The sequence below is a fragment of the Lasioglossum baleicum genome, chromosome 2 (genome assembly GCF_051020765.1).
Source record: "Lasioglossum baleicum chromosome 2, iyLasBale1, whole genome shotgun sequence".
NCBI lineage: Eukaryota > Metazoa > Arthropoda > Insecta > Hymenoptera > Halictidae > Lasioglossum > Lasioglossum baleicum.
Genome location: NC_134930.1, coordinates 13,275,387 through 13,292,603, shown reverse-complemented (window position 1 = coordinate 13,292,603; position 17,217 = coordinate 13,275,387). Strand labels below are relative to the sequence as shown.

Here is a 17,217-nt window from a genome sequence, read left to right as displayed (position 1 = left end):
TGAGTATTATACATTTTCTCAATGTTGGGAACAGACACTGAACATCACTTTCATTTAGCTGTTCTCCTTTAGGTCATACAGGATGACCCGAAAATGTTGTACTTCCTTGAAAAGGTTTGCTAGCTAAGGTCATTCGAAGTAATTTTTTCCGCAAAGGGAAAAGTTATTTAATATGACCTTAGGAATCAACTTTTTCAAGGAAATGCAACATTTTTCGGATACCCTGTACAGTACATTGTAAATAACTTCGTTGATACTTCCATAATTGTATCTTTACGTACTCTACACACAAAAATTGCATATAAAATATCCTGAAATTCGTAGAAATGACACGATAACAATATTACAGAGGAATTCTATTATTTATCTACTGATCCGCCATAAAATTGTACTCCATCGTAAACCTCTGCGACAATTTAACCAAATAATAATTAAAAATTAACATTTTGATCGTCTTCCGCTATTTCGCAGTATTATTGCCCTCAGCGGGTTTCAGTCAAGAATACTGAAAAGTGTTTTGTAAATTGCCATTCAGAAACAAGGGAGTTTAGAAGAATGAACTAAAAACCGCAGCAATTTTGTATTGGCGAAACAATGGCAGAACATCATCCATGAAAGTGTTGCACGCGTGGTACGATTGCATTGTCGCAGAGGTTTTCGAGCGAAGCTCGTTTCGATTAACGAAAGCGTTAATATCGAAGAGTAGATTGGTTTGGGCGCGTACGTTGATTGCGTGTGTATGACGGCCCGCACGGAAACCAGCATATTACGAAACACGATTCGGGCATTAAAACACGCGTCGAGCTATTAGAAGAGCCCTCGCACTCGTTCAATAAGAGCTAAGATTAGCGTAGTGGCTGGTGGTTTAGCTTCGTTTAGTTCCGTTTGGCAACGATTCTACCAACAGCGCGAAAAGCCACTCCACTTAGGCAACGATTAGATTATATTTATAGATTACTTCCGTAACGGGAATCGCGGTAACTCAATCTCCGCGGGAATTGTTATTATTAAATAACCGTCGGGTTAATTTAATATTCTCAGTTTCAATTTTTCTGGCGAAATGCAACCTCCGCGACATCGTCGGATAAATTTTACGAATATTTAACAGGATAACTGGACTAATCTTTATGGATTTATATAAATTTTCGAAAAATTCGATACGATTTTTACGTAGTTTGGATCTGCAAAGGCTATTCCCGCTGAAGATAAGATTCCACGTGACTCCACTTTCTTAAAATTTGTGTTGAAAAATTGGATCTTCCATCAACATCTCTGCCCTTATAAGTGACACAAAAATGCGTAGTTGTAGTGTCAAGATTTTCAATCGAGCTTGATCATATTTTCAAGCTAAATACAGTTCCCAGCATTGGTAAAACATTTTGCTCTAGTCGTTTGAAAACAGTATAGTAATCAGCACGAGAGCAATTACACACAACATATATGGAAGAGTCTTACGGAACGGAAGAGGCAAATTAAAGAAACGCTTAATGCTCGATGAAATTCAAAGTTACACACAGTGTTTCATAACTAGTGATACAAGCTGCAGATAATTTTTCATGAGAGGATGAGCCGGGGAAAGCGTAGAGGAAAATACGTACAATACTTCAGTTATACATATGTATTAGGTAGATATCGTCCTTAGGCGACTTCTAGCTTCAAAGGAGAGAACAAATTACAAACCACGAAAGCATTATTTATGGTGAGCACAATTTGCATAATATTTATGGTAAGCAATCGCATTTCTATGTGACATTTTTATGCAATTTGTTCGTTCATTCCTGACCTTGCGAAACCCTGAGAATCATTATCCGCATATCTTTGAACTCATCATAATGTCTTTGTTCTTGGTATTTCAGACTCTAATGTACAGGGTGTTCAGCAACAAATGGGTGAAAATTCTTTTGAGACGATTCTGCACGACAATATAAAATGAAAGTCAACAGCAAAATAATTGCGATCTCGGTTTTACTTTTAACTTAATAACTATCGAGGTCGACGGATAGCGGCGCGCGAGTCAACTATGCGTTTTTGTTTTACGCACAATGCGTCATTGTTCGCGTTCCTCTTGTTCCGATTTACGAACACGATTATTGGCCGATCAGATAGATCTCAATCTTCTATTCTCGCACTGAATCTCTATTTTCTCCTACTGGTGCTGAACACCTTGATTTAGTGCTTTGTGATGTTGGTACTAAAATACTCTGGTGATTTAGTACTCCGAAGAAATGTTGCTAATGTTTCGAAAAAGCTTCGTTCGTGAAGACTGAAAAGCAGGGATCGAAATAAACCTTTAGTTTTAAAGAAAGGTCCGTTCAAATTTATACGTCTGATTTAACACGTTCGCCACAGAAGGTACTATCACTTGCAATTGAGGCTAACAATTTTTATCTTGCACAAAAATCCGCAGTCTGGTACGTATTTAGTAGATTCTGTTCGAAATCTTCATCACAACGTTAAAACGTTCTACAATTCTTTCGATCCCTGGTTCAAAATTGTCCACCACGTACTTGGCAAACTGGTGTGAACGACTGTCGAAGGGTCAAAGCTGTTCGAGCGGCGAGTCCAGCACCGCCACCGGTTCGCACCGCTCTAAACGTGTTAATCACGCGAGCAGCACGCGCGAAAGGGGCAGAGAACCTGCCTGAGAAGAAAAGTGCTGACAAGCCGCAAAGAGACGCGAGCGAGCCTCGATCCGTCGAGCTACGCACAGCGCAAGATCCACGCGACAGACTTGTCTTTGTCCGGGTCGAGTCCCGCGAGTGCAACCGAGCCGAACAATGATCGCTTTGTCATGATCGTGGTCGCCCGTCGGGAATCATCGACACGGCAATCTCACCTCTCTTCGCTGCATGTTTCAGGGAAGAACGTGGACACGACGCCAGCGGTGATCACTGGCAGCAAGAACGATGTCTCGAAGACCGAGGAAGCGGAGGATAAGATGGAGAATGCCTCTTCGAAGGCCTCAAGTCCGTCCGCCTCCGAGAAGTCCAGCTCGGAGAGGATCGATCAGAAATCGATCGGATCCACGGTGTCCGAGGTGAAGATCACGGTTGCGACCACACCAACAACGACCACCACGTCAACGCCGACCACAACGACCGTCATCGCGACTACCACCACCTCGAGATTCACCACGTGCACAGTCACCTCCCCGACATCCACCACCAAGCCCCCCTTGAGGAGGAGGCACACCACCGGTCCCGGAATGACCTTCCCAGCTACCGATCCTCCGACATACTCCACCAGCATGACCTTCTCCAGGACTAGCCCACTACCTAGCCCTCATCTCGACAAAAGGTACTTCGACAGCAGCCTCATCGAGATGAAGAGCCAGGCCAGCAGCTCCAGCACCCTGGACTACGACTCCACGGAGGAGGTCTGGGTTCGCAGGGTCGACTTCGTTCAAGAACGGAAGCGAAAGGTAAGGCTGACGGTTATTATAACGGTAGCCAACATGAGTTACACTGATGCGAGCTCGAAACATAACACTTTTAGACCTTTTCGTCAGTTAGTAAATTGGATGCGCAACTTTTCAGAGGATTACTATCCAGGAGTAGATTGATCCATTGTGCTGATGTCAAAATGAACGACAGCCTGATTGAATTTGCTTAAACGTGTACCCGTTGAGCCTTGAGAATCCGACTCGGTTTAAATGTTTATATTCTCTGATGCTACAGAGTAAATTAGTTCTAGTTTCCCCCGAATATCGGCAAAAAGTTCGGAGTGTAAATAGTTACAGTTACCTGATAGTTTGAGATAGTTTCAGGTAGTTCTAGTTAGTTCGAGTGAGGATGAGGGGAGGGAACACGTATCGAGAGGAAAATTTACAGAGGAAACGCGTGACGTGACCTGGCCGCGGCAGAAGGTAGAGTGGGAAGTTTAAGTTCTCGACTGAAATACTTAATTCTTGCACCAATTAAAAAGCTTTAGAGCAAATTGTTGTCTCGGTGAGCGCAACTTGGAAAACCGCAAACTCGAATAACACGATTCTCGCAGCAACTTCTATGCACCCGTCAATCGCAGAAGAGCAACACAGTCAGTGAGCAGTCAGTCCCGTCCGTCCATCCGTCCATCTAATTGTAGTAATTGACTAATTGCCGCGAGGAGGAACGGTCTCGTAAATTTGTTTACCGTGGTGGCGGTACGGACTCTTGCGAAAGTCAATGGCGCAAGAGTGTATCCTGCTTACTCGCGATACAATGAAATTGAGGATTATGTTTCAAGTTTGCGACACCGTGACTCGCATACTTCTCTAACGATGCGGTAAAACGTTTCAACGACTGACACTCATATTTTCTAAATCCGTAGAATTCTTTCCCCGTTGCTACCACGCGAGAGGAAGAAACGTGCGGCGACTTTCCCGCAAACGTTTCTCCCTCGAAGCGGAAACGGTCAACGCGAATGACGCACTTTTTTATTTCCTACGGATACAAAATACTTTCTATGCTACGAGACAAATCTTGCTTGTGAAAGCATTTCCATCGGATGTTTTTCTTTCGTTCTTGCAGATCTGTTTAGGACTGTTGAAGCAAAACCTTCAGACTACACTGGTACCTGTTGAATGAACAGGCGAATTAGCTTTCAATTTAGGAATGTCCAAAAGAGATGGAACAACTTCTTTAACAATCGAATTTTTTATTGAGCATCTCAGAAATTACCAAAACCCATTTTGGACTATTGTTCATGACGTTCTCTTGGCAGAAACATTTTACATTTATGAAATTCGGTGAGAACGTCGTCTAGCGCAACAATTACAGAAGATTAGCAAAGAATGATAGAGTTGCTGTAAGATAAGTCAATGAGTATACTCTTCACTATGTACCTTCTTGAATCATTATCCGTTTCTGAAACAGTGTGTACGCTTATGCATCGGTGACCATTTAAAGTCTGGTTCACAACGAGCAAGGTGTGGTCGTTGGGCATGATCGCCGATGGAATTATGGTTGTCACGAACGGCCAATCACGAGAGTGTACGATCATAGATTGGCACCTCGTTTCGCGCATGATCTCATCAACATAATCTTTTTTCGTGTAGAATCTGAGGTATAGACACTTACCATTTACTTTGCTCGCGCGACTCGAAATTAATCGAAAATAAACGTGGATAACAATGGTAATCGAAATATCGATACAAATCGGGATTGTTGACGGCCCGAATATGTTTGGTATGAAAATACGAAATCATATCATTTTTGTTTATTGAAGTGTTGCACGTGTACATTTATCGGGTCGTAATCCGTTTAATATCTTCTCGTTTATTCACGAAGCAGAGAATTACAAGTACAATTTATTTACAATTACAAATTACATTTTTTTGGGAAACGAAATTTTGAACAATCTGCTATTACTCTGAACTGCGGAGAAAATACTAAAAGTTGCTTTTTTACAACTTTTTTGTTCGAGTCTGTATTGAAAATTGAAAAATTTTTTATAGAGCTGTATTAATTATACATATGTATGAGTATACCTACAGTCTGAAAATTTGAGTGTCCATTTTTGTCACAAATGCACAAAATCTGCAGTCCAGTAATAACAGTTCCCTGCATTTAAAACGCGGATATAATCGTTTTAGTTCAGTTCAAACCCAATAGCTATTGAACATTGTGCATCCGCGAGATCAATATCGCAGAGTCGAAGCTTCCGTAAACAAGCAGGCTAACGGACGTTCCATGGTGGATAACTATGGCGTTGCATGGTTATAAAAAGGAAGGTTCGACGAACCGGCCGCAGGGTACTTCGAGGGCCTTACCTTCTTTCTCTGTGGAAAGGGTAGATTACCTTGGTCACGAAGTCTCACTGTTGCGAACACAGGCTTGGCTTAACGAAGTCTTTTTTCATCCTTCGAAGACTCGAGATCGATTTCCGAGCTGGTTTCTGTGCGCTTAACTCTGTTTTCGCGTGCACGGCGTTGCTCCTCGGACTAGTCGCATTCACAGTAACTTTGATTAATATAGTGACAGTTTTCAATGGAGTTTTCACAAAGAAATTGTAGAACTAGTCCATTCGCCAGGTACTTTTACCTGGAAAGTATTCCGAACTTAATGAAATTTTGGCACGTCATTTGAGGGTACACTGGGGAGTCGAATCTGAGTTTTCGACCTCGAGGACCCTGTGCTAACTTGGGGAGGGGGAAGAAACCACGATTTTTGTTAATTATTTTTGGTATTTCGCCTATAACTCAAAAACTATGGGTCCTACGAACTTTTCAGTGTCATTTTTGAAGACAGCATTAAATTCCCTTAAAATTTCACTGGTCCAACGTATTTTTTGACCCAATAGGTACCGAGCACACCAACAGGTGTTCAAAATTAGGAAATGTTTCTCAAAATGACATTTTGAGCCACACAATGTAACTTAATGAAATTTTGGCACGTCATTTAGGGGTACTCTGTGCTAACTTGGCGAGGGGGAAAAACCACGATTTTTGTTAATTATTTTTGGATTTTGCAATTTCCTGCTAAATGTCACAATGTGTGGCTCAAAATGTCATTTTGAGAAACATTTCTTAATTTTGAATACCTGTTGGTGTTCTAGGTACCTATTGGGCCAAAAAATACGTTGAGCCAGTGAAATTTGAAGGAAATTTAATGCTCTTTTCAAAAATGAAAAGGAAAAGTTCGTAGGACCCATAGTTTTTGAGTTATAGGCGAAATACCAAAAACAGGTAACAAAAATCGTGGTTTTTTCCCCCTCCCCAAGTTAGCACAGGGTCCTCGAGGTCGAAAACTCAGATTCGACTCCCCAGTGTACCCCCAAATGACGTGCCAAAATTTCATTAAGTTTGGAATACTTTCCAGGTAGACGCCCTTTTTTCGACTTGGCGTCTGGACTGAACCACACGATCTAAGAAACAGCACGGACCTGAGGGTTTTCCTTAGAATCGAGGCTTTAGTGTATTTCGAAATGTTTTGTCGGAGCAGTTGTATGTACTTTTGATGGGATTATTCGTTCGAAACGTCGCTTTCTATTCATTTGTCATTGTATAAAGTTAATAATTGACAGGCACACAGGCGTTCGTAGTTTGTTACAGAAACAGGGTGTATAGACGTTCGAGTTTGGAACAACTCGACGAAAGTTTCGCTCCGGATGGAACTATAATAAATGACAAGTCAGCGTGGCGAATGCTCGCTGTTCGGAATTTAAATACGTACGATCATCGATGGAGAATCGAGTAATGATTACAGGCGACAAAAATATGTCCGGGACACGTGTGTTCCGAAAACTCGCGATATCGTTTGTCCCAGATCTCGATGTGGTTGCTTTAATGATTCATGGTGGAGAGAGGAAAGGGGGGACTTGAGCGCAAGGCTTCCTTTAAGCTCTATCGATTCGGTTCGAAAGACGAATTACAATGCGTTGAAGACTGTTATGATGGATACCGTGTCACGTAAGGCCTCCTTCGCCGAGCCCATCGTACGTGAATTGCCCACGTAAATAGCTATGCACTGGGATTAGGTCGGCGAATCAAAGTTACCGAACTGATCTCGCTCTGCAAATTACAATAATCTATATTAGATTAGGTGAAAGTCATTTCAATCCCATGCAATGTTGCTTCATAAAAATTCGCTGTTCTCAAAACCAAAGTCTGAGAAAATGCAAACTAAGAACTAGAATAAGTTTAAAAAAAAAAACAGATAATATTTATCGGATACTAATTTTTTACTTGAGTACTTTACTTGAGTTTTCACCATTTGGTTAGTTGGGCACAAAGTGTTTATTGCGAGGTCATCACATTTTTATACGAGTAGCTCTAGAGTCGTTCACCTTGGGGTTGAAAGGCATAGCTGCATAACTCACCTGTTTCTTTATGTCGGGGTGTGATTACATTCTCATTGTGAGAAAGGGTACATTTTTTCACTATGTATACAGACAAAGGGTATATATTTATTTGCTGTTTTTCTTATTTTAAGCAGGCTGCTTTAATAATCGTGAAAATGAGACTCTAACGAGATTTGATGGTGCACAGCGTGACTATTTTGACAGTAAACAGCGCTCGTGCGAAGATAATTATCGTCAAAATTGCCTTTTATCAAGCTATCGAAGTAGTTCATGGTTCGTGCCCCACCCTATACACATACAAGGTGTGTCACGCGAAACGAATCAGTTGCGACAACCCCGTCGCATCGAGGAAGTTAAAAGTTTGCGTCAGACATTTTCTTTCTCTGAAGAATTTATTTGTTCTCTAAATCATCGAGCATAATACTTCATCAATGAGTACAATACCAAAATTAGTAGATGCACAATTCCGCGAAATTCGAACATTGTTTAAACAAATTGATTAGAGTCACCGTAATCTGTATCTTGAAGTCTCTTGGCGTTGAATCGCCCGGTTCAAGGTCGCCCGAAGGTCGTCAAGCTATATTACAGCTTGAGAACAGAAACAACAAATAAAGCTATTCGGTAGAGTATAATTAACGTTGTTGATAAAGTGCCGACCTTGATCGCAACGTTTGCTTCTACACTTCAACTACTTGCGTAACCGTGTTCAATGACTTCCAATGATTTCTGTTATCACTGGATCAATGCCACGGTCAAGAACTGTTACACGTTTCCCCTACGAGAGCCTCGGATCATTTGTTTTATCGCACACGGACTAACGTTCTCGGTGCGAATTTGCGTTAGGTAACGCTGCCTAACATACCAAAAAAATTCACGACCACCGCATGTTTTCAATTTCGAGGAACGCCGAGCGTCTCCTGGTGTTCGTTAGCATAATTGAACATTGTCGCGACACGTTTCGCCGTATCGGCACACGTTTTTCCAGGAATGTTTCGCGCGTTTCTCTGTCTCCCTTTCTCGCGTGTTCACGCTATATCTTTCTCCGATACACGTACGCGACGGAATTAAATGAAGTGAACGCGGTTTATTTGTTGTTTGCGATATTTCACTGTTTGTTGCGTAACGCGGCCGTGCGACGACTCATATGCCCGTTTTAGAGTACAAAGAATTTTACACGTGCCTTCGGTTCGCGACAGGCATCCGAACTGAGTAATTGCATCCCGGTGTGTCGTTAATCTATTTCAGTGCTGACATTTTCGTGCGACTTTTCTTCGTTGAAATCCCCGGCCCGGACAGCCGGTTATCATTCGGCTCGTTCGATGATTCTGATCATTTTTCGTGTGATCGACACACCATCGAGTCCCGGCACCACGCCAATACGCGTCCCGAGCCAGCCAATCCACCCATTATTCATCCCGCTGCAACAATTCGAATAAGAAGTGAAATATCAAGGCGGGACAGCTGAAATATTATGGCTTGTACATTCCGAAAAATGTCTGGCTCGATTTTTATCGAAACGCTCGATCCAGATCGGAGATCTCTTTCCGAGAATCGTTTTTATCGGTGACATCGACGAATTCAAAGTTTAATGAAATAACAACGATTATTACACCGCGGATATTTATGCGTCCGCAGATCCTGAAATTCTGAAATGGTGCGGAACCATCGATTTTTGGCGGTATCTCAAAAAATAGGTCATTGCTTTTCGTCGAACGGTTCGAGTCAAGGATATTAATAATTCGGCGAAACGAGAACCAAAGAAGAATTAGCGCAGATATGGTGAAAGTAGATCGAAAGTGGACTCCAGATTTTTTAGTTTGTCGGTTACCATGATTCTATAATAATAAAATGGTTGCCATGCAGGGTTGTACATAGAACAAACGCCGAAACAGAATGAAAATTGAGCAGAGCGAAGAAATGGCTGAGAAAATAATTGAAATATTCATGGAAATATGTTTCAAACGTGTGATTCCCAATTTTATAGCATCTGTTCCACTTTTAGTAAAATGGCCGCCACCCTCTAGAGCTCCGCGTAGGCAACGAGGTTCTCGAAGCAATAAGTTACAGGCTGTAAAAATGTCACAGAATTGAACAAGCAATTCAAATCTACTTGTAAGCGAATGTGTACCATACATTTTTCTCCTCTTTTTCCTTGCAGTAAGTGACCATGTCGCTCTGTAGAACTCGGTCAATAAAGCACTCGAGAAAGTACTCGGTGCATTTCCTTATCATTGATCGTTCACTCCGTGATACGATTTACAGATGTTGGTTACATTCGTCGATAGATGGCGGCGCGACTCGAGCAAAGACACGCTGCCATCTTTGCGGAGTTATTTGAATGAAAAACTGAAATAGATCGCGTTCGAACCACGCATACGTAACCCGTCCATTCCGCAAAATGAATTGATTTACTCCTTTGTTTTGACTTCTTGCTGCGCTCAAGTGATTAGCTAGATTGCTGCGCTTATTTCATCCATGGGTGCGAATAGAACGTGTCAAAACAACTCCTATTATGTAATTCAGTGCTTTTATTCGACAACATTCGCGTAATCCACTGTTTTCAGTTAAACATTTCGTTCCGACGATCTTGAACGCCGATTTTAGGTGAGTCCACGCACGTGGCTGCGAATTTTCGCATTCTACAAATCATTGTATCTTTATTCGAGACTCAAATCGCGAACAGTTTTCATTTATGCACACACCGGAACAATGTACTTTTAGTAATTTTAATTATTTTTATTCGAGTCTCGAATAGATTTCAGAGACCGCCGTTTTGATGGGTCTCTGAATAAATTTGTACAATTCAATTAGAATGTATTCTCGTCGGCGAGGCAAACAAAACTGTCATTCATTCTCATTTTTATAATCTCAGTCCACAATACGTACAAAATGTTATCGATTTAATTTTTTTATATTTTCTTATGCTGCATTAGGTTTCGAGGGCCACCAATACTTTTTAATTGTTTAGAACACGTCATTCTTCCATAAACTTACACATATTATTTCATGGTATACATAAATTAGGAATAATATTTACATATTAGTTACCCCAATTGAAGGGATAAAAAAGTCGAAAATTTTGAGAAAATAAATTTTGGTCAAAACAAAAATATTTCGTCGTGCTTGGCGCGTCCTTCCAGCACGAGGGGATAAATTCCCCTTCGGTCACGCATCGTTCTGTGTTTACGGAACACATCATGAAGGTAAACACGGACTTGTAGGACGATCTACAGTCGAATCGACGGTGTCGATTATTCGGGAATCACAGACGAGTGTTTCACGTGGCCGCGAAAGAACGTCGCTGGCGAGGGGGGCTGATTTATCGTGTTAATCACAATTGATCCGCGATAAGACGGTGTTACAACAATCCTCCGGAGGAAATTATTATCGATACGGTTCCTCGACAAAATGTAAAGATACCAGGAGATAGTGAGAAGTCATCCAGGTGCGACGCACCGCCCACGAGTGTCGGCGCTGTCAGTCACCGTTGAAATCTCGATGGACACACGATGTCCGTTCCCGCGACATGAATGTGTCTGAAAAGCTCTCCGGTGTTGTGCCGTTTTCCGCTCGTTGTTAACTCGACGAAATATGTCCACGGTATCGCTCGGCAGAGTTCGGAAGTACTCCCTTGTGCCATATCTGGATCGTTGTCCGGATGAAAACGAGGGAAAACATGGGACCTACAAGGTACTGAAAACAAATCCACGAAGGGACCCCGTACGCTAGACAGTAGAACGGATCGAAAAAACACATATTTTTCGAAATATAAAGTTATGATTCGACGCCCTAATGACAGGATCAAAATCTCATAGCTGAGCCCTTTGAAAATTTAGGGAAAATATCGACATATTTGAGATATTCTCTGCTATAAACGGCGTAAGGGCAATTAAAAAGTATGATTAAACATAATTAATCACATATTTTATGCGTATGACCAGTAAAATGTTTAAAAGTATTTACGCTCGTTGTCTCTCAGGTACGATTATACACGTAAAATGTTTGTTTAATTAGGTTTAATCATCCCGTCCGATAGCCATTATGCTCCGTCTATAACAGAATATATACTTCTAAATTTTCAAATTTTGGGCTCAATGCGCAATCGGAAGGCATTGCCGCACAACTTTGAGATTTTGATCCTGTCATTAGGGCGTCGAACCACAACTTTTCCCGTGTGGGACGTCTTCGTTTTCGAAAGAAAATGTTTTTTCGATCCGGTCTACTAGACAGTCTCGCACGTGGATAGGTTATTTTAGAGAGTCCGCATCGTGTCTTCCAAAAGATCGCGTCTAGAATTCAATCGGCATCTTTACTCTTTGCTGTCGCAGCTTTTTTTTTCTAAATAAAACATTTTTCTGACCTAGAATAATTCCATTCTATATGATTTTTATCATTCTATTAATGCTTAAACGTGTAATAATTGATTAGATATCAACATATTTAATAATGTGAACCATATTATGAAGAATGGTACAGTAATTTTTAGTGGTGACTCTCTCTTAGTCACTCCTCGACTGCTAAGGGTTAAATTGAAAATATAAATGCAGTAAAATATGTATGCTTTCAGTGGTAAAACAATAGTAAATGTAACTGTGTCTTAGGAGAATGAATTTATTTGTATTTTTTGGAAGAGTGGACCTAAATAGTCTGGGAGGAATTTTGTCGCAAAAACGGATTGCATTTTAGTTAATAATCTATTAATTTAATTAATAAAATAATATGCAAATTTAGTACCAAAAATTGAAAGGTATTATGTATACACATTACGTGGGTAGAAGCTGGCAAAATTAACATTATCACACGTGTCCGAGTTTCTTTAGTAGAAGTTACACCAAAATTTACATCTCACGTCTTTGTTGCCCCGTTCGTTTCATCATTTCATCTGAATCGCTTCTCACCATGTGTATAGTCACGACATTGCGTAATAATCCAATTCGTCGTATAAAAGGACGCGTCTTGATTAAACACTGTAAAAGACGTACCCGTTAATGCTATCGGTCCACAGACTGAAGGACTTAATTTATCGAGTTGTCGTCGTCGTCATTCTGGAAACTCTCGTCAACAGAGAGCGCCGATCTCTCGATCTCCCCTCAAACAATAAGTCATCATCTCAATATAAAATTTTCTTAAGCACGCGCATACGCGGCTGATCTTTTTTTGCATTCAGGGCTCGTAACTATAAAAGTTTTAGCTTACTTGGTTATATACGCATAAATATATAATAATTTCAATTAATTGTATCTAAAAAAAAAAAGGTAACTCCTTATTACTGAGGGAACTATTACTATAAAAGTTCTGTAATTTATCTGGGAAACTGAGAAGTCGCTTTATTGATTTAATTTGATGTATTTCAAAAATAATTTTGAACGTACGTCAAAACAATCTGTCGTTCAATTGGAGAACGATGTAGTGTGTTTACTATTATATGCAAAATTCTTTGGCATCGGATGTATATAATAAATAATTCAGCTGCTACGGGTGAAGGACAACTTTGTTTGTGTTGATCCATCCATGAACGTAATAATAAACAATTCGTGAAATAGGTGTAATATTTCGAGAGCACTTTTCGTGAGTAGATTAGGGCTAGATCAGTAGCTCTGCTCTCACTCGTCCGATGCTTATTTTATTAATTCTATTTTACTCAATCTCGACGAAACCTGCAGTCGGTCTCTGTCGGCGTTTTCAGCCAGTGACGGCAACGCAATTACATGCAGCGTAGCCCGCAGAGGCGTGACTTCGTTCCCGCCGTTTTGTGTATGCTCAGGGCAAGAAAATCGCCCGTATGGGCAGAACAACTCTAGGTTAGATCCTTCGAAGACGATCTGGCGATTTGTTTATAAATGGTACTGTCTGTGACCTCTGTTGTCGATCATGATATTTGGTAATCTTATCTAATTGAGCTCAAGTACTGATTAACTATTGACAGACCGCGTTAGACTTAAGAAAGAGGTGATAGAATTTTTCTGGTTCGAAGAAACGGCTATTTTTATATGGTATGATTGATTTCATTCTTAATCCCTTTCGGGTCGCTGTTGTCTGTTATTTAATTAATTGCGCTTTAATCTTTGTCCAATCGTGGACCCGAGCCTTGCAACTTAAACTTTGATTACTCTTATTTTAATTGCCTTCGGTGTTATCTCATTTTTCATAAAGTCTTCTCGCATTTGTACAGTTTTGCTGTTCAGGATAGGTTTCTGTAAGTCGTTCGTTTTCTGTGCTGCCAGAATCGACCAAAACTGGTCGATTTTTCCTCTCCTCCTTTTCCCCTTCCACTACCCCATTCCAGCACCATGATAAAGTTGTGCGGAATTACAATTGAATTACTCCAGGAATTATAATATTACAATGTAATTGAATTAGCACAACTCTGCACCATGAGCATACTCCAACTCCCACACTAAGTAAGACCGTAGACTGGTCACGTATTAATCTGGTCATCAGAGAGGGGGTAAAATTGTATTCCCCTCGATTTCCCCGATCTGGCGGCACTGACTGTGGACTACAGCAGTGCTTGGGGCCCCTCAAACGGTTGCTTCCCCTACCAACCTCTCTTGTCTCTTGTCTACGACGTTATTCTCCCATTTCCGGCGCTGCGGTAAACATCCCCACGCTTTCGCCACCGACACGTGACGTAATGCGTGTTCCCAATTCGCGTTGCGTCTGCATCGTATCGTGACTAATTCGGTAATTGCAGAGAGGGGGTAACTGTATTCCCCTCAATTGGCGAGTCAATTCCCCTGATGTAGCGCAACTGCGCGTCCTTTCTCCATGGTAATGGCGTTTACTCGATTGAGACAGTGGGCGCTATGGTGGGGATGGAGACTCAATTGAGGCAAAACCATCCCCACCACTAGGCTACAATTTTTCGTGACTTTCCGTGACACCCATTTTCTTGACGTTTTCTACGCTCTTTAGTTTTTAGTCTGGGCTTATTTTCGGTTTCATAACATTGCTATACCGACTATACCACGCGACTCACGTGGTTCTCCGACAGACCTCAGACGAACACTATCATCATTGAAAATGCCAGTCGGACTCGGAACCGCGAACGAACATCCCGCGAAACTGATTCTGCATATTTTCACGCGCCGTAGCCGCATTTCACAATTGTCTTTTGTCAACTAAATGTTAACGTTCGCCTTAAATGGCATCGACTGTTTTGCAAAAGCATTGGCCGATTTTTTCAGTTTATTAGATATGGTCGTTCCGAAGAACAAAAGGGTCTTTATTATGTAATTTCCTCTCGACAGAATAATGTTATTGGTCGTAAGACTCGGCGAAGGTGAATGATAAAGTTGAATAACATATTCCCCCACGTCGAATCGTTTTTACTTGTGAAAGTATAGTGCCTCGTAAATAACGCATCGAGTGCTTTATCTTAATGAGTAAATGCTACTTTTCGCTGATAATTCTCATTCATAAGAAGGTAGTCAAACATGGCGGCGCGACAAATGTGCGCGGGTTTCGTAAACAATGCTTCTGAAACCGTTTTAGATTAAATTTCGGCGAGATTAAGTCGTATTGTCGAGTACACGTTCAAATAACTTCCGAAAGTCTCGATATTTCCTTCAAGATGTTACAATAAAAAATTGCGCTTAATTTCTGGGAAGTTACATAAAATTTTTTTTATTCTATCATGCCGCAAAATTTTTTTATTCGAACAGAACCATTGCTAAAAGTACCGGAGCCAGAGTCGGAACAGTATTTTTCGAACTCGAACATTTTATATGAAATCGGAGTCGGTGTCGGCAAAATGTGTGAAATCGAATCTCGCTATTTCCAGTGGGTCGAGCAACGAATCGCCACATTTCGAAATTGTATATATTTCTGTAGGAAAGCAGAGATTCTCGGAAGTCTATTTCACTCGTCGACCAAAGCAAATAATATTTTCTAGTTCAGGCGCATTCGATGTCGACCGAAGATAGAATTAGAATCCACGGTGTCGCTTGTGAACACGATCGATAGCGCGATCCAATAGCAACAATTGTTGGCTTTCCGCGAACAGTTACAGCGGATCGTTCGATTTTTCATTGAGGCGGTAAATTAAAAATACGATTCCGGCCGGCTTGCGTGAACGCCGATGCAGATTGTGTTTGTGTTCCCGAGGCGTGTCTGCCGCGAATGAAAATATACTAACGAAGATTTCGAGACTCACCATGAGATGATCCTTAAAGCTTCCGTGTTGAGAACACTTCAAGAAGCTGCGGAGAGTGTGCTCTGTGATCTGACAACGGTGTGGAAAAAACCGGTAATCATAGTATTTAACACAAACTTGTAGAAAATCGGAAAGTAATCTTTCTTACGGTCTCAGAAAATCGTAGATAAGGGTATCACAATGCTGAATTGCTTTCTCTTACGTAATTAGGTATTTTTAAAAAATTCAGATAAATACAACATACCAGTCTTATCGTACTGGCACGAATAGGTGGCAATTTTTTGAGTTTCATCGCGGATACAGATTTTTCTTCTACGTGATTTCTCTACTAGTTTGGTCATTGTTAACTGTTTTGACTTTGACATGCTTCCAATCAGGACTCATACATACAGGCCGTCTCAAAAATGTTGTACTTAGAAGCGGTGGTTCCTGAGTGTTTTTGAAGTCAGTTTTTACTTTGTGAAATTGCTTTCTGCGACTTTGTTAACGAGTTATTAACGAGAAACGCGGACCAATCGGAGCACGGTTACAGCAGACGGATTTGTGAATAAAACGACACTAAACACGATCTAATTTGAACTGTATTTAATGGTTTAATTGATTGAAATAGTAGTTCTACATGATCTATGTCGGAGCACGGACCCGAGGATTCGACTTGTTAGATCAAGACTTTAATCTACTCAGGCTTCGCGCAGCGGTTAACGTGTTAACGAATCCTTCGAGGTTGGGCTGATGTTTGTTGAGAAGCTATACAAGTTCTCTTACAAATATGAAGTAATAGCTTTTGAGTATGGGATATCCCCATCTTGATCCAATCGATTAAGATCGAGAGTCTCGATTCGAGACACTGGTTATCTGTAATTTTCAGTTCAAAGTGGTCTGTTTTGGATCTCGAGGCTCGGCGAATGTAATATCACGTGTGCCGATGCATGTATCGGCTAAAGTAGACGTTCATTAGATACCGCTGATAAAAATATGGCAAAATTGTGGTCTCGTATCACCGGAACGCGATAAAACATCTAACAAATCGCATCATCTCAACGGGAATGCTGCCAGAAAGTTTCCTGTATTATATAACAACGATGAGATTGTCATCTGTCGAGACATCTGCAAAGTTGTCTCTCGAAAATGTCACTCGATATTGTGCATTGGAAATGGTCCAATCAATCCTTCCGCATGATTGGCTGGCTCCAGCATCTTGTGCAACGTTGTTCACCTTTAAAATTGTAATAAATTTGCACGAACAAATAAAGCTATTCACGCAACTCGGATATCTTGATCCC

The 17,217-nt window shown here is 41.0% G+C and overlaps 1 protein-coding gene across 4 annotated transcripts in view; it reads left to right on the top strand.

Moving 5' to 3' along the window:
- Nucleotides 1–17,217, top strand: part of Snf4agamma (SNF4/AMP-activated protein kinase gamma subunit) — a 180,690-nt gene that overhangs the window by 37,826 nt on the left and 125,647 nt on the right. For all 4 annotated transcript variants that reach the window (XM_076439741.1, XM_076439734.1, XM_076439726.1 and 1 more), the window contains one exon: nucleotides 2,859–3,421. In XM_076439741.1, the coding sequence (XP_076295856.1) occupies nucleotides 2,859–3,421 (563 nt within the window). The remainder of the gene's footprint in view (nucleotides 1–2,858; nucleotides 3,422–17,217) is intronic.